Below are 16446 nucleotides of genomic sequence, written 5' to 3'. Positions count from 1 at the left end.
AGACAGCGCCCTAGAGAAGCCAGCGTAGACAACACGGGGGACGCGGTCACATCCTGAAACACTCACAGCGCACGGAGAGGGTAACGGGCAGCAAGATGGGCTCCTCAAAGCTCTCATGCTCCACTTTGCAGGTGACCTTGACACCATCCGCTCGACTCAGGGGCACCAAGGTGAAGCGGCTGGTGACGGTAACTGTGCCGGGCACAGGTCCGGACACCTGGCTCTCTCTGGCCTCCCCGTCCAGGGGCGAGAACCAGGAGATTCGGGCGGGTGGCCGGCCCCCCTCGGAGACACAGCGGGCGACGGGCACAGGTTCCAAGCTCAGGGTGACCTCCTGTGTTTCGGCGTGGTTCTGGGGCTGTGCTGGGGAGAGCAACAGAGGGGTGACGTCACTCCTCACCCGCAGTCACTCAACAAACACCTCAGCCGTTAAGCCCCAACTGCCTGGGCTCCAATCCCAGTTCTGTTCAGCAGCTGCACGGCTTTGGGCCAGTCATTTCCCAGCTCCGGATTTCAGTTTCCTCTTCTGTAAACTCAGGATAATAAAAGTTCCCACCCCAGGGGGGGCCTGGGTGGCTCAGTTGGTTGACTGTCCAATTCTGGACTTTGGTTCAGATCATGATCTCACAGTTTGTGGGATCGAGCCCCACACTGGGCTCTGGGCTGACAGTGCAGAGCCTGCTTGGGATGCTCTCTCTCTCTCTCTCCGCCCCCCCGCCCCTCTCCCGCTCTCTCTTTCTCTCAAAAATAAATAAATAAACTTAAAATAAATGCCCAGGGCGCCTGGATGGCTCGGTCAGTTAAGCGTCCAACTCTGGATTTCAGCTCAGGTCATGATCTCACGGTTCGTGAGTTCGAGCCCCACATCAGGCTCCATGCTGTCAGCACAGAGCCTGCTTGGGACTCTCTCCCTTTCCCTCTGCCCCTCCCCTGTTCACTCTCTCTCTCAAAATAAATAAACTTGGGGGTGCCTGGGTGGCTCAGTTGGTTAAGCGTCTGACTTCGGCTCAGGTCATGATCTTGCGGTTTGTGAGTTCGAGCCCCACGTCGGACTCTGTGCTGACAGCTCGGAGCCTGGCGCCTGCTTCGGATTCTGTGTCTCCCTCTCTCTGCCCCTCCTCTGCTTGTTCTCTCTCTCTCAAAGAATAAACATTAACAACAACAACAAAGGGGCGCCTGGGTGGCTCGGTCAGTTAAGCGTCCGACTTCGGCTCAGGTCATGATCTCACGGTCCGTGAGTTCGAGCCCCGCGTCAGGCTCTGTGCTGATGGCTCAGAGCCTGGAGCCTGTTTCAGATTCTGTGTCTCCCTCTCTCTCTGCCCCTCCCCTGTTCATGCTCTGTCTCTCTCTGTCTCAAAAATAAATAAACATTAAAAAAAATTGAAAAAAATAAATATAAACAACAACAAAAACAAAATAAACTTCAAACAAAAATTAATTTAAAAAATGCCCACCCCGTAGGAATGTTGTGCAGCTTAACTAAATTTCTACGTATAGCACTCGCTGCACCGTGTGCCATGGTAGAATTCTGTCTGGAAGAGGCTAAGTGGTTTTTTTGTTTTGTTTTGTTTTAAGCCAAAGCAGAATAATGTAGTTCAAAGGTCCAGCTCAAAAGGATTTCTACTTCTTTCCTGAAATCACCAGCAAACTGCGGGGCCAGAAGTGGGATAAAGGTTACGGAGATTCCCAAAGCGGGAGATTTTTTGCCCTTCTCACCCACCTTCCTGGAAAACATGGAAAGATATGGGGAGGGAAAACAATAAAACCTCCATGAGGAATAAGCAACCCGCGGCTATCACCAGACTGTCCCGGGTGGCGCCTCAGCTCTCCAACTGGCTTGTGGAAATCTCCATCTGGGATTCTGCTGAGCTCATCCATGCGGTAGGGCTCTCCTCTCCTTTCCCCGGACTGCCAGAGCCTCCGAGGGGCCTCCTCACATCCTCCCCGGTCACCCTGCTATCTGTCCTCTGACCGTCCTGGGCACCTGCCCCACGCCGCCCTCAGACCCTGCTCCCACCCGCTGCGGGGTCTTCTCCTGCAGAGCCCAGCCTCACTTCCTCGAGGGAACTTCCCTGACATCTGACTCTCCTTTGGGGGGGGACTCACGGCACCTGCTCCTCCACGAAAAGCAGAGGTCTGGCTGGTCTGTTCTGTGCACCTGCCCCAGGAGGCACCTGGGGTGAGACAGGTGCTCGCCGCGTATATCTCTCGAACAGAACAAGTGACGGCATGGGAAGAGACCTTTGCCAGGGGTGGGGTGGTGAAAGTCTTGTGTTTTGAATTCTGCAAAACAACCGGGGTTTCGGGCGCCTCTGAAATGAAAGCCTTTGCCCAGGGACGGTACAGGGTGGACTTCTCAAACCCTCTGGGGCTGAGAGAGCGAAAATGAGAGTCCCAAGCGAGGTGGCTTGCGGGACATTGCCGGGGGAAGGTGGGATCCCAGGCGGGTGCCCAAGATGGAACAAGAAAGAGCATCCTTCAAAAAAAAGCCCTTCCCAAAGTGTCCCCCATTTTCTTAAGTGGCTGTGCTGGTCACGCCCCTCCCCTGCCCTCCCCGTCTGGAGCTGGAGGCTTTATCCCACCCACTCCTCCCACCCCCGCTGCATCTGCCCCCAAGGAATCCTTCGCCCAGGAGGCCCATGCGATCTGGCTCTGCTGGTTTTCCTGCTTCGGTGAGGGGTCACGGAAGCCCTGGCCACCAGCCTCCTTTCTGTTCCTGGTACATGCCAAGTGCACTCCTGCGTCCCAGCTTTTTGGTACGCGGTTCCCAGCTTTTTGGTACACGGTTCCCAGCTTTTTGGTACGCGGTTCCCAGCTTTTTGGTACACGGTTCCCAGCTTTTTGGTACACGGTTCCCAGCTTTTTGGTACACGGTTCCCTCTTACGGGTGCATCTATTCCCCTGCCCGAGGGCACACGTCCCCGCGTGACTCCTTAACGCTTCAGGACCTGACTAAGAGGCTTTCTTTCCCTGCCCATTCTGTCTAAAAGGGACCACCGGGGTCGCTTACTCGGAGTGAGTATCGCATCATCCTGGTGTGTCCCCTTTGTTGGCTAATTGGATCACTCCCCGGCATTACCTGTTTCCCGAATCTGATCTCTTCTTGCTGCCCCAACTGCCTCTGCCTTGCTGCCATTACCTCCTGCCGGGACTCACGCGCTCCCCTGCTCCCCTGTGGCCCCTGAGCTGCCACCCTTGCCCCCGACCTGCAGCTAGAGGAGCCTGTGAAAACTGAAGCCAGATCACACCTATCCCCTGCTCAGAACCTCCCACAGTCCTGGTTCTCTCAGGGCAAAAATCAAAGTCCTCATGTGGTTCATGGGGCTGTCCCGTGGCTTCCACTATTTTCTTGACCTTGTCCCCTCCTCCTTTCCCTTCAGCCGCAAGCCTCCGGTTACACTCACTTCCTTGCTCTACGGCAAATGTTCCAGGTGGGCCCTGCCTCAGGACCTTTGCACCTGCCATTCTCTTTGTCTGAAATGCTGTTCCCTTAGAGAACCTACGGGGCTCCCTTGCCTCCTTCGAGTTTTTCTTCAGATTTCACCTGGACTCTACAGCCAAAATTATAATCTGCCCCCCACCAGCTTCCATGGCACCTAGAACCACCCGACTCACTCCTGTTTTTCTTACTAACGTTAGTTACTGTCTGACCCTCCCTTATTGAAGTAGAAGCCCCAGGAGGGCAGGGAGCTGTCTTACTGCTTTGTTGCTAGAGCCCCGAACAGGGCCCAGCACATAGTAGGTGCTCAGTATGTCTTTGGCGAATGCCTTGCGCCTGCTGTAACCTCAGCCCGCAGAACAGAGTCTGGCAACGGCAGGTGCTTAATGGATATTTGCCAACTGACCGAAGACCACGGAGAAAGCCGATATTACCGCGGGAGCAGAGGGAGAGACAGATCTGCGAGAGGGCTCTCCCGCCCGACCCTGCTCACCTATGGCCCGGAGCCAGGTCGTCCCCCGGCTGGTGCCACTGGGGAACGTGGCAAATTCGCAGGTATAGTTGCCCTCATCCTCCACCGTCAGTCCCCGGAGGGCCAGCGTGGCATCCCGCAGCTCCGTCTCCGTGCCCTGCCTGGTCCCGCTGCTCTGCCCGGCGGTGACGAAGGACAGCCGCTCTTCGCCGGGCTTTGGGCTGCGGAAGCTGGGCCCGTACGAAGGGTGGAAGGCGGCCACGCTCCTGCTGGTGCCGGTTGCGTCCACGTGCAGCCACGTCACCTGCGAGACTCTGACGTCCGGTCCCGACGGCAGCAGGTGACACGGTAGCTGCACGGTGCCCCCCAGGTTGCCCCGCACCTCGGGCGGCACTCGAACTTGCACATCCTGGGCTCCTGGGGAGAAAAGAGAGAGGGAGAGAGAGAGGTGGGTGGGGGAAGGAGCCAGATACCTCCAGGCCAGGCAGGGCCATCGCTGAGGGGCCCCACTGGGAAATGCAAGCCCCAGATGCGACGCAGGAGCCTTTGTGAGGTCCCGATTCCCGATTCTTCCAGAGAGCACGTTTCACAGAAACACTGGGGACATAGGAATCTCAACCAGCTTACGTGCTAGTGTGGAATACTGTTAATATCCTTTTAAAAACCGTTTGTTTATTTTAATATTTATTTATTTTTGAGACAGGGAGAGACAGCATGAATGAGGGAGGGTCATAAAATTTTAACATAAAATTTAACATAAAATTTTAAATATTTAAAATGTGAGACAGGGCACCTGGGTGGCTCGGTCGGTGAAGCGTCAACTTCGGCTCAGGGCATGATCTCGCGGTCCGTGAGTTCGAGCCCCGCGTCGGGCTCCGGGCTGACGGCTCGGAGCCTGGAGCCTGCTTCGGATTCGGAGTCTCCCTCTCTCTCTGACCCTCCCCTGCTTGCACTCTGTCTCTCTTTCAGTTATAGTTTCACCTTTCTAGAAAACCTACAGCCCTCTTAGCCACCTTTTTGTTTGTTTTGAGAGAGAGAGAAAGCACAAGTGGGGGAGGGGCAGAGAGAGAGGAGAGATCCAGAATCCCAACCAGGCTCCGCATGGGCAGCACGGAGCCCAACGCGGGGGGGGGGGGGGGGGGGGCTCCAACCCATGAACCTGAGCCAAAGTGGGACGCCCAACCGACTGAAACACGTAGGTGCCCCACTTTTTTTTTCTTTTGAAACAACTTTATTGAGATATAATTCCCACCCATTGAAAGCAGGTGAGTATATATTGTATATTCATTCACAAGACTTGTTACATATAGTGTCTGTCACTGCAATCAAATTTAGGGAATTTTTATAATTCCCCAAAGTAACTCGGTACCCACTGGCAGTCGCTCCCCGTGCCCCCAGCCCCTGGAAACCCCTCACTCACTTCCTTGGCCTCCACACATCTGCCCTTTGAGACATTTCGTATAAATGGAATCATACACTAGGTGGCGCTGTGACTGGCTTCCTTCACCTGGCATCCTGTTTTCAAGTTTCGTCCACGCAGCGCCTGTCGGGCGCTTGGTTCCTTTTCGCGGCTGAATAATATGCCATTGTGTGGGTGCATCTGTGTCATTTATCGGCTCATCAGTTGATCGACACTCGGGTCGTCTCCACTTTGTGTTGATTGTGAACAGAACGGAATATGAGCAAACGGGTTTTTGCGTGAACGTCTCTTTTCCCTTCTCCTCGTTTGTTTTCTCGCGTTTAATAAAAACACGGAATAAAGAAGGATGTTGCTCTGTGGTGCGAGGCAATACAGCACGGCGACCGCGGGCCCAGGCCGCCTGGGTTCGCATCCTGGTGCTGCCACGTGCTGGCTGTGTGACTTTGGGCAAGTCGTTGAACTTCTCTGGGCCTTGGTTTCCTCGGTTGTAAAATGAGGGTAATCGGAGGGCTCCGCCCCCTATAGAGGCTGTTATAAAGATTAAAGAATATTCGTGGAGCACTCAGCACAGGGCCACAGGAAACAGGAGATCAGTGCTTGTTAAATAAACACAGCCAGGTAAGTATAATTACAAGTGGCCCTTGATACTCAGCCTTGAGGCAAGGCCGAGGGCACATGCCCTTGCTCAAGGGGCAAAGGCTGCCCAGCTGTCTTTGACCGAGATGGGGGTGGGGAGCACTGGCCTCATACAGAAACCCAGGGCACATTAATAGGAGACCCTAATGAGAGGGTCCCCGCAGAAGGCAGTTGCATCAGCGGGGGCCGGTCCCAGAGACTTTTGGAAAGAAGCCCCCAGCCAAGACCACTGTGTAACAGATCTATCGCCTTTGGCTCAGGTCACGATCTCGCGGTCTGTGAGTTCGAGCCCCGCGTCGGGCTCTGGGCTGATGGCTCAGAGCCTGGAGCCTGTTTCCGATTCTGTGTCTCCCTCTCTCTCTGCCCCTCCCCCGTTCATGCTCTGTCTCTCTCTCTGTCCCAAAAAAAAATAAATAAACGTTGAAAAAAAAATTTTTTTTAAATGGCGATGTTCAAGCAGGGTCCCTCGTGACGATTCCATGAGACGACTTCCTGCCACGAGGCCTTTGAGGGGCCCCGCACGGGTGAGTCAAACAGAGGCCAGAGGCTGTTAGCTGCCAGCCCGCCGCAGGCCAAATCCGGCTTCGCGTGTATTCACTCTTGGCCCACACAGCATTGTTTCCAACACGAACCAGCACTCACCCATCTACTGACCCACAGAAGGGTCTGGAGATTAAAGCTCAAAATCCAGACCAAAATCAGGATATGGGGTTCCTAGGGGTCACCAACTGGGTGGAGCTGAGGAAAGGCTGTCCCTTCCCTCCGGTGCCGGGATCCTTCACCCACTCGGCCTCCAAAGGCACGGAATGTGGGACAAGGGTCCCCCAAGGGCCTGCCCCTTTCCAGCTGGGTGGGGAGGGACGGGCCCTCTGTCAGGAAAAATCACCCGGCCCTTGTGGGCTCTGGAGAGAGCAAAGTAGGGTCGGGCCAGGAATGTAGGTGTTCCCCTTTGAGGCAAGTGGGAGCTACGGAGGGTTCCGCAGCTGGAGAATGACTAGGCTTGAACCCAGGGAACCCGAGGGGCAGGTGGAGCCGGGCAGAAATGCCTCACCAGACAGCAAGAAGTCCTGCAGAGGGGTCACTAGAAGACCCAGAGGTTACGATGGAGACGGTGCAGGGCTGGAGGCTGGCTCCTGGAGGGGGACTTAGAATTTAAAGGGATTGCGTGGTGGGGGAGGGAGGGATTGGAATCTGCTCCCATCCCAGGCAAGTTCGTGGGACGGTGACTCAGCAAACAGGTCCTGGGTGCTAGAGGGTTGGCCCCTGGGGATGGGATGTCTGTCTCTCGTTCCCTGCTGTATCCCCGGAGCTGACACCAAGGCATGGCATGCAGTAAGCGCTCAATAAATACAACCAAATGAGTATCTGGCTCTGTGTGGGGTGCAGGTGCCTCAGAAGAGACAGGGACATGTGTATCAGGTGAGGGTAGACAATGGGGCGTGGAGACCCACGTTGCCCCAAGAGTCATTGTCAAGGTGGCCGGGAAGACTGAAGGGGGTGAGGTGTGTGCGTAAGAACCGAGAGCCAGAGGCCTGACCCGCCTGAGGGAGGCCCGGAGGGCTTCCTGAAGGAGAAGGCATTCCTTTTCAAGGGAAGCAGAGCTCAGGCTCGCGGAGCCCCACCCCTACCTCTGGGTCCCTGGGACCCTTCGGTGAGCCAGATTTCACATGCTGGGGAGGTCCTTGTGGCCGCGTGACAACTGGATCTTCTGAGGGAGGGCTGCCCTCCTGTATCTAGGGGGGTGTCTCAGCATTGTCCGCTTTGGAGGTTTAAAAAAAGACCCCACTCTTGGCTTCTTGTGGGGTAGGCTCCCCAGACAGGGTTTTCATCCCCAACACTCTGCCCCAGAGGGCCATACGCGCCTCCCCCTGCCCCCCCATTTCCTCTGCAGAGCACTGCTCCCCCTCTTCCAGCCTGGACTTTCGTGACTTTTATGCCCGGTTAGGCCCACAAGCTTATGCCCTCAGTATCTGCGACAGCGATCGGCTCCTGGTGGACACTCAATATTCTCTGAATGAATGAGGTTCTAAAGTCCCATGGCCTGAAGTTCCCCATTCTGTTTTTTTTTAATGTTTATTTATTTTGAGAGAGAGAGAGAGAGAGAGGGAGAGATGGAGAATCCCAAGCAGGCTCCGCGCTGTCAGCACAGAGCCCGGCACAGGGCTCGAACTCACGAACCTCGAGATCACGACCTGAGCCGAGACCAACAGTCGGACGTTTAACCGACGGAGCCACCCAGGGGCCTCTGGAAGTTCCCCCAATCTGTTTCTAATTCTGAATGAATGAACAGGATGGTTCAGCCCCTGTGGGGTTAGGGGTGTTTCCACCTAAACGTCGCCCCTCGTCCTCTACCCCCACACGCGGTCCATCAGGAAACCCTGTCGGCTCCATCTACAAAATATACCCACCAACAGACCACGTCTGAGCCCCACAGTGCCTCATCTTGTCTAATTCACCAGGACCTGCCCACACGGAGGACTGCAGTTGCCCTCACGGTCTGTTCCCAAACACAGCCAATAGGTCCCTCCTCCCGGCTCAGAGCCCTCCGGCGGCCCTCCGCACTCAGAAAAGAAACTCTCAAGGCCCCACACGATCTGCACTCCTCCTCTTTCTAGCCTCATCCCCCACCCTCTACCCTTGGCTCACCCTGCTCTGACCTCACCGGCTTCCCCACTGTTCCCCAGACGACCTCAGGGCCTTTGCACTCGTTCCCGCATCCTGAAATGCTTCTTCCCCACACGTCCCCATGGCTCCCTCCCTCGTTTCGTTCAGGTCTTTGCTCAGCTAGGCAAAGACCCCCTGAGCACCGTAATGGTAATAAAAACTGCCTCGACCCCGCTTCATTTCCCTCAAAGCACCTGATGTGTCTCCCCCACTAGAACATCAGTGCCCAGGGGGAGGGGTCTTTGCTGACTACTCTATCTCCAGAGCCTACAATGGTGCCTGGCACACTGTAGGAGCTCCAGAAACATGATGGATGAACGAATGAGGTGAAGCTGGGGAATCAGCTGTGCACTAGATACACGGGCAGAGGCTCCATTAAGAGTTTGCGCTTTGGGGGCCCCTGGGTGGCTCGGTCGGCTAAATATCTGACTCTTGGTTTCCGCTCTGGTCATAATCCCATGGTTTGTGGGTTCGAGCCCCGCATTGGGCTCCACACAGAGCCTGCTTGGGATTCCCTGTCTCTGTCTCTGCCCCTTCCCGGCTTGTTCTCTCTCTCTCTCTCTCTGTCTCTCTCTCTCAAAAATAAACATTAAAAAAGATGTTTGGTGGGAATGCAAACTGGTGCAGCCACTCTGGAAAGCAGTATGGAGGTTCCTCAAAAAAGTAAAAATAGAACTACCCTAGGACCCAGCAATTGCACGACTAGGCGTTTATCCACGGGATACAGGTGTGCTGTTTTGAAGGGACACATGCACCCCCATGTTTATAGCAGCACTATCGGCGATAGCCAAAGTATGGAAAGAGCCCAAATGCCCATCGATGGATGAACGGATAAAGAAGATGTGGTCTATATATACAAGGGAGTATTACTCGGCAATCAAAAAGAAGGAAATCTTGCCATTTGCAACTATGTGGATGGAACTGGAGGGTATTATGCTAAGTGAAATTAGTCAGAGAAAGACACAAATCATAGGACGTCACTCCTATGAGGACTTGAAGAGACAAAACAGATGAACATAAGGGAAAGGAAACAAAAATAGTATAAAAACAGGGAGGGGACAAAACACACGAGACTTAAATATGGAGAACAAACTGAGGGCTCCTGGAGGGGTTGTGGGAGGGGGGATGGGCTAAATGGGGAAGGGGCACTAAGGAATCTACTCCAGAAATCACTGTCCGCTCTATGCTAATGAACCTGGATGTAAATTTTAAAAAAGTTAATTAAATTTAAAAAGAAAAGAAAAAAAAAAGTTTGGGCTTTTGCCTGAGGGTGCTGGGAAGCCTTGGAGAGTTGTACCCAGGGGGAGGAACAGGGTTAGGTTTGTGCCTTCTGGAAGAACCCTTGGAATGGGATGGGGCAGGGACGCGGGGGGTGGGCTGTGAGGAAGAAGGATCAACCAGACTTGGCGGCAAGTTCAGCAGGGAATGGCTGGGACTTGAGGGCCACAGGCTCTGAGAGTCAGGGGCAGAGGGGTGGGCTGGTGCCCGGACATTCTGCGTCTTAGATGGAGGCTGGGGAACCGAAGCCAGGAGGACGGCTGGCCTGAAATTAGGACCCTGGTGTCCAGCGCGCTATTGGGAGCGTGCCTGTGCCCTGACCTTGGCTGGGACGTGGCTGGCACCACGGTGGGGGAGAGTCTGGCCATGGGAACACGGGCCTCCCTCAGCTTCCCTCAGCAAGGCAGACTGGTGACAGCTTCATGAGGCATCAGCTGGGTCCCCAGACACGCTTCCTGTCCCTATGGCCTGGGCCTGCAGGCTTTCTGGTGGCGGAGTGGGGGCTGCCCGGGGCATCGCATGAGCCCAGGAGAAAAGGGAGAGAGACAGAGACACGTAGCCTGAGACCCTGAGATCCGGGGTTGGAAGATCCAGGCAGAGAGGAGGGTGCCATGGTGACTTCGAGTAGGGGGCTGGAGGCCCTGACTCCGGGGATCCTGCCTGGCTGGCTCCTGAGACCCATAAACACTGTGACCTGCCCTGTCGGGTGCAGCAGGACTCGAGCAGGCCCTTGAAGGCCGGCGTGCTATGAGCGCTGGCCTCGGCTGCTGCCTCAGCCACCTTGCTAATTAATTAATTGCATTAATCACAGTGCCCACCCCCGCAGCGGACATCCGGGAGCCGGTCTGGGGTGGGGAGAGGCGAGCCACAGCAGCGGTGGCCTGGAGATGGGGCTCTCTGTGCCTGGCTTTCTGCACCTGCCTCCCTGTCTCCCCCAACCATCTCTCAGAGGGTGGTCATCACTCCCTCCCCAGGCTGAGACCTCCCTGCCTTTCTGCAGCGGCCACACCCCCCCCACACCCCGGAAGGGCCCAGGACCCCCGCTGTGGGGTCTGATGTTTCTGGTGCTGGATCTCTAGGACTGCCCTCCCTGGCCGAGCCCCTCAGACAGAAGCTCTCACCGCTCTGCCCAGTCCACATTTACCCCAAAATGTTTCCATCCCCGAGACTCTGCCCGCCCACCCCCCCACCCCAGCCCCGCAGGCCTTGATCTCTCTCTGCATCTGGTTCCTGGGCCCTGAGTCTGTCCCTACATGTCTTCAACTTCCCGGCTCTCTGGTTTCTGCCTTTGTCTCTCTCAGACTTTCTGCTTTCTGTGTCTGTCATTTCTCTCTCTAACAGCTTTATTTTTTTTTTAAGTTGATTTATTTATTTTGAAAGAGAGAGAGAGAGAGAAGTGAGCGAGAGCGCTTGCACGAGCAGGGGAGGGGCCAGAGAGAGAGAGACAGAGAGAGAAGAGAGAGAGAGAGAATCCCAAGCAGGCTCCTTGCTGTCAGCACAAAGCCTAATGCGGGGATTGATCCCACGAACTGTGAGATCACAACCTGAGCTGAAATCAAGAGTTGGATGCGTAACTGAGTGAGCCACCCAGGTGCCCCTCTAACGGCTTTATTGAGATATAATTCCCATACCATCCAATCCGCCCATTCAAAGCGCACAGTTCAGCGGCGTTAGTATATTCCCAGATCTGTGCCTCCCTCATGGCAGTCCATCCCAGAACATTTTCACTGGCCCAAGAAGACGGCCCACATCCTTAGCTGTTCTCATAGTCTCTTTCCTCTATGTCTGACACCTGAGAGGCCCTTCTTTCTGGGTGTGGGTCTCCTAGTCTCTGGAATTCGGCTCCCTGCTTTATCTCCTGGGGTCTCTAAACTCTCGGGGTTTCTGGTGTCTGTCTCTCACGGTCTATGTCTCTGGTGTCTATCTCTCACGGGCTGTATGTCTCTGACTCTGGGACCTCCCTGCCTCCTGGGTCTCCCCATCTCTGATACCCTTTGTCTACGCCTGGGCCATCTCCCTGGGTCTCTCTTCTCCTCCCCCTCCTCCTTCATTTCTCAGCATGGTTGGGACATTAAAAATGTAACAGTGTCCCTGGCGGGGCGGGGGAGCTGGCCGGTGTGCCTTAACTCCCTGTCCTTTCTGTGTTCACCACTCCCTGCGCCCCCCACATACTGCTGGCCTTGAGACTGGCCTGTGCCCTGACCTCCCTGGGTCCTGGCATCTCGTCACTGATGGCTGGGGGCTTCTGGGCTCCCAGTCCCTCACCAAGGCTCTAAATCTCTCTCCTTAGGCTGTTCCTGCCTTTATCCTGGTGCGTCCGTCCAGCTCCCTCCCCCCCTCCGCCACCTTTCTGGCCCCATCTCAGCATCTTTCTGTCCCACCCTTGTGGGCCACATTTCATCCTCCCCCCACCCCCCACCCCCCCCCCCCGCCATCTCTCTCGGTTCCAATCTAGGGTTTGTCCCTGACCCCATCCCTAAATTTGTTTCTGACGCATTCTCCGTCGCCTTCCGCCTTCCGTCCCCAGCCCTGTATCTCCCTCCCTGTCTGTGAATCCCTTCCCTGCTCCCCTCCCCACCTCGCTGCCCAGTCCCCCTTCCCTAATGAGAAGAGACAGCAGGCCCTCTCCTCCCATCCCCCTCCACTACGGGCTGACTGACAGGGAAGAGCCAAGAAAGCTAGGGAGGACTGGAGAGGAGGCGACCCAGCAGGGGGCCCAGGTGGAGAGCCCTCGGTCCCCCAGGGGCCCAGGAGGGGGGAGGCAGAGGAGCCAGAGACAGGTAAAGAGAGAGATGGATGGCAAGGAAAGACAGAAAGAAGGAGCTCTGTGAGAGGAGAGAGCCAGAGAAGCAGAGAGAGGCGAGAAATGAAGAGGGGAGGAGGTGGAGAGAAAGTGAGGGAAGGAGGGAGAGACAGGAAGAGAGAAAAGAGGGGAGGGAGAAAAGGTGGGAAGCAAAGGCACAGAGATGAGGGGTCAGGAGGGCGGAAGGCCCCCTCCCCAGGTGCTAAGAGCTTTCACACGGGCTCAGTGAGGCCTCTGAACCCTCCCACTGGCCCTAGAGGGAAAGGGTTACTGTCTCTGTTTTACAAAGGAGGAAATGGAGCTTTAGGGGCACCTGATGGAGCAGAGCCCAGGAAGGCTCTGAAGTCTGACGCCTGGCTTTCTGGGGACTGGCTGTGGACCCCGGGAATGTGGCTTGCCCTTTCGAAGCCTCCGTGTCCCCATCTGCGAAATGGAAATAGGAACAGAGGACCTGTCTCCTAGGGCGATCTAGAATTCTCCATGAGATCACGAGTCAAGTCAAAGCCTGGCTCAAGGTCAGGTGGGTTCTGAGCGTTTCTCACAAGCGGCAGGTCCTGACCTCATGTCCCTGTCTCTGACACCAAGGGAGAGCCAGTATCCAACTCGGAGTCAGGGCTTGGGATACAAATCAGCGACAAGCTGGGGCAAATGAGGTCAGAGGGATAGCCAGGGTTCAGGGTTCTGGCAAGATACCCCCCCACCCCCTGCTCCTGCCTACACTTCCTGGGCAAACCCTTGGGAAACTCCAGTGTCCAGAGTTTCTAGCTGGGAATAAAGAGCCCAGTCACCTGCAAGGGGGCGGGGCCAGAACCTTCTTCACCTGTTCGTCCCAGCCTCTCCCTCCTCTGAGAGCTGCGCCCTCCCTCAGAGGGGTTGAGGGGACTGGCAGGGAGTCGGTGGGCAGAGCAGAGGGAGGGGCGGGGGATTAGGGCGGCGGCTCCTCGCGTCCCACCCCCCACCCCCCCGCGGCGGCTCCAAGGGCGCGACCGGAGGAAAGATAAGGTCCCGAAACTTGGGAGTCCGGAACCGGGAGCCGGGGAGAGCTCCCGCCCCTCCCTGCCGGGGTTCAGCTAAAGTGAAACCGGTAAAACTTCCCCAGGGACGTCCCAGCCGACGGCTCACAAGGAAAGGGAAGCGTCTTCTTTCTTCAGGGGACACAGCCGACCGAGCGCCAGCTTCCAGAGAGAGCCTCCTGCCCTTGATTACATCTAGAAGCCAAGAACCGAATGCCCCGCCCGCATTTACATCTGGATCTCAGGAGACATTCCAATGCCTACAATTAAATCTGAAACCCAGGAGATAGGGCCTCTTCCGCCTCCCCCCTCACCCCCCGTTTTACCTGGGACCCAGGAGCCCCCTGCTCACAATCTGGAACCCAGGTTTGAGCCCTTCCTGCCCCCAATTCGACCAGGACCCCAGGACACATAGCCCCTAGCCTTCATTCTACTTGGGACTCAGACCCCGAGCCCCTAATTTGTCTGGGTCCCAGGAGCCAGGCCCCAGCCCCTTGTTTTCTGGGTCCCAAGAACCTACAGCTCCCTGAGGCCCCAGGTTGGAGTCCTCAGGCCCTTCCCCAGGTCGCCGGAACTCTCATCCTTGGCCCTCCAAGGAACACGAAGTCCCAGCCCTCCAGCCCCCCTGGAGAGCCTGGACATCTGGCCCCCTGCCCTCAGTTCTCCCAAGGCCTCAAACGCCCAACCCTGGGAGAAGGAAAATGGGGGATGGTCTTGTCTCCTCGTCGCGACCCTCCTGCTGGGGAGCGGGGGGAGAAATTCCCCACATGCCTGAGCGGGGAAGCGGAGATGGAACCTCAGATCCGGGTTGACAGCTCAGTGCGGGGTGGGGTGGGGGGCGCGAAGGCTCAGATTTAACCCTTTTGGTGTTAGAGTCTGAGGAAGGGGGAGGGGATAACCGAGAAGTCCGGTGTAAGATGGATGGAGAGTTGGGATTAAGAAGGGTGGTGGTGGGCGGGGGGAGAGGGCTGCCGAGAGATAAGGGTCGGAGTCGGTGCGGCCGGCCGGGAAGAGGGCTCGAGGGAGGGGGCTCGGTGAACTGGGGGTAGAGCGGGGAGGGTGCTCGGTCTTTCCCCACTCGGAAGGTGGGGAAGGGGTTGGGTCCGCGCGGGGGGTGGGCGTCTGCGGTTTCTCACCGGTTTCCCGGAGCAGCAGCAGCAGCAGCAGCAGCAGCAGCAGCGGCAGGAGTGGCAGCGTCGGCGACGATCTCGACGGCGAGAGGGCTGCGGCCCGGGCCATGGGGGGGCCCGGGGTGGGACTGGGCCCGGGCGGGGGCCTGCGGGCCACTCCGTGAGCGCCGATCGGCTGGGCGGTCGAGCAGGTGCCTGAGGGGCTCCGGCTCCCGGCCGGTTCCCGCCCGCTCTGCTCCCGCGGCTCTGCTCTCGGGGCCGGGCTCTCCCCGCTCGGCGCCCCCGGCCCCAGGCTTCTCTCTGGCAGCTCGGACTCGCTGACGTCACAGGACCCACCCCTTCCCTCCCCCCCCGCGGAGCCGACCTTGGGCTCCGGCCGCACTCGCTCACGCTGTCCCGCCCTCTCTGAGATTCCACGCTGGTCCTCCCCGGGATTTTATTCCCGCCCCGCCCAGCATGCTGCGCCCGCCCCCTCCCAGGGTTTTACACCTGCCTCTCCCCAGAATTCGATGTTGCCCCTCCCCCAGAATTCAATCTCCGCCTCCCCCGGAGCTCAAACCCCACCCCTTTTGCCCTCCAGGAGACCGCTCGCGCCCCGCCCCCGTCTCCGGGCGGCTGGTTGAGATTCGGTCCCGCCCTCTCCGGAGTTTACAGCGGTCTCCGCCCCCCTGAAGCCACGCCTCCGCGGCGGCCCCGCCCACCCGCTCTACTGGCCGTGGGTCCAGCCTCTTCCCGGGAACTCGGTCCCGCCTGGTCTCAGCCCCGCGCGAAGTTCTGTCCCCGCCTCTTCAGCTGTAGCTGAAGCGTCGTCACACCTGCGTGAGGCACGTGGGTTCTCATAGGCCCGCCCCCTCCTGGAGCCCCGCCCCCAAGCTGAAACCGCCCCCCACCCACCCACCATGCCCGCCAGGAGACTTTCCTAGTTCTTGCCCCTCGCCCAGTGCCTGTCTCGCTACTGGGTGCGTCTCGGTTTATCCTGTGTCTTTCTAAGCTCTGCCCCGGACTCTGGGCGTCGCTGCGCCATTCCTTTCCAGATTTCTCTTTGCCTCTCTGTGCTCTGGCTTTATGTCTCTCACAATCTTTGGATCTCCTTCGTCCCTTTATTTCTCTGCCTCTGGAGTCCGCACGTGTCGGAGTCGCTTTGTGTTTCTGGTGTTTCTGCTCTTTGTCTTTCTAACACCGTTCCTGTGTCACTTGGTCCCCGCGTCTCTTTCCATCCCTTTGACTGTGTCCCTGTGTCTCGATGTGCCTTCTTGTTTCTGTCTCTCTCGACGTCTCTGTTCCAGCCTCTGTTCTCTGTGGCTCTCGCTCCCCGCCAAACCCCCTGTCCTCTCCTGTATTCGGTCCCTACCTCCCCGTGGCCGCGGCCTCCCGCCAGGGGGCAGCACAGACCGGCCCCCCGCGCTCTGCTAGCCCTGCGGGGCTGGGCTAGGGTCGGGCCTCCAGATTCCGCCGGTCCCTCCCCTTGTCCTTGTCCCACTTCTATCTTCCCAGCCTCCTCGCGTCTTTGTGTCTCTCGCTCTGACTCGGCCCCTTTGTCTCTCCCCGGAGGCTCCCGCTCCTCCCCACCCCCACCTACCTCTTCACATTC

At 57.4% G+C, this 16446-nt stretch overlaps 1 protein-coding gene across 3 annotated transcripts in view; it reads right to left on the bottom strand.

Moving 5' to 3' along the window:
• Positions 1-15264, bottom strand: part of NECTIN2 (nectin cell adhesion molecule 2) — a 28462-nt gene extending 13198 nt beyond the window's left edge. For 2 of the 3 annotated variants that reach the window (XM_027037754.2, XM_053211296.1), the window contains exons 1-3: positions 14862-15262; positions 3933-4328; positions 67-363 (exon numbers count right to left, since the gene is read on the bottom strand). In XM_027037754.2, the coding sequence (XP_026893555.2) occupies positions 67-363; positions 3933-4328; positions 14862-14964 (796 nt within the window). In that variant the 5' untranslated portion in view covers positions 14965-15262. Of the gene's footprint in view, positions 1-66; positions 364-3932; positions 4329-14861 lie in introns of all 3 variants that reach the window. The other variant, XM_027037753.2, reaches the window with a different exon arrangement.
• Positions 15265-16446: the final 1182 nt, after the last annotated feature.

This window comes from Acinonyx jubatus, chromosome E2 (genome assembly GCF_027475565.1).
Source record: "Acinonyx jubatus isolate Ajub_Pintada_27869175 chromosome E2, VMU_Ajub_asm_v1.0, whole genome shotgun sequence".
NCBI classification, from domain to species: domain Eukaryota; kingdom Metazoa; phylum Chordata; class Mammalia; order Carnivora; family Felidae; genus Acinonyx; species Acinonyx jubatus.
The sequence above is the reverse complement of the archived record's forward strand: the minus strand, read 5'-3'. Positions and strand labels throughout refer to the sequence as shown.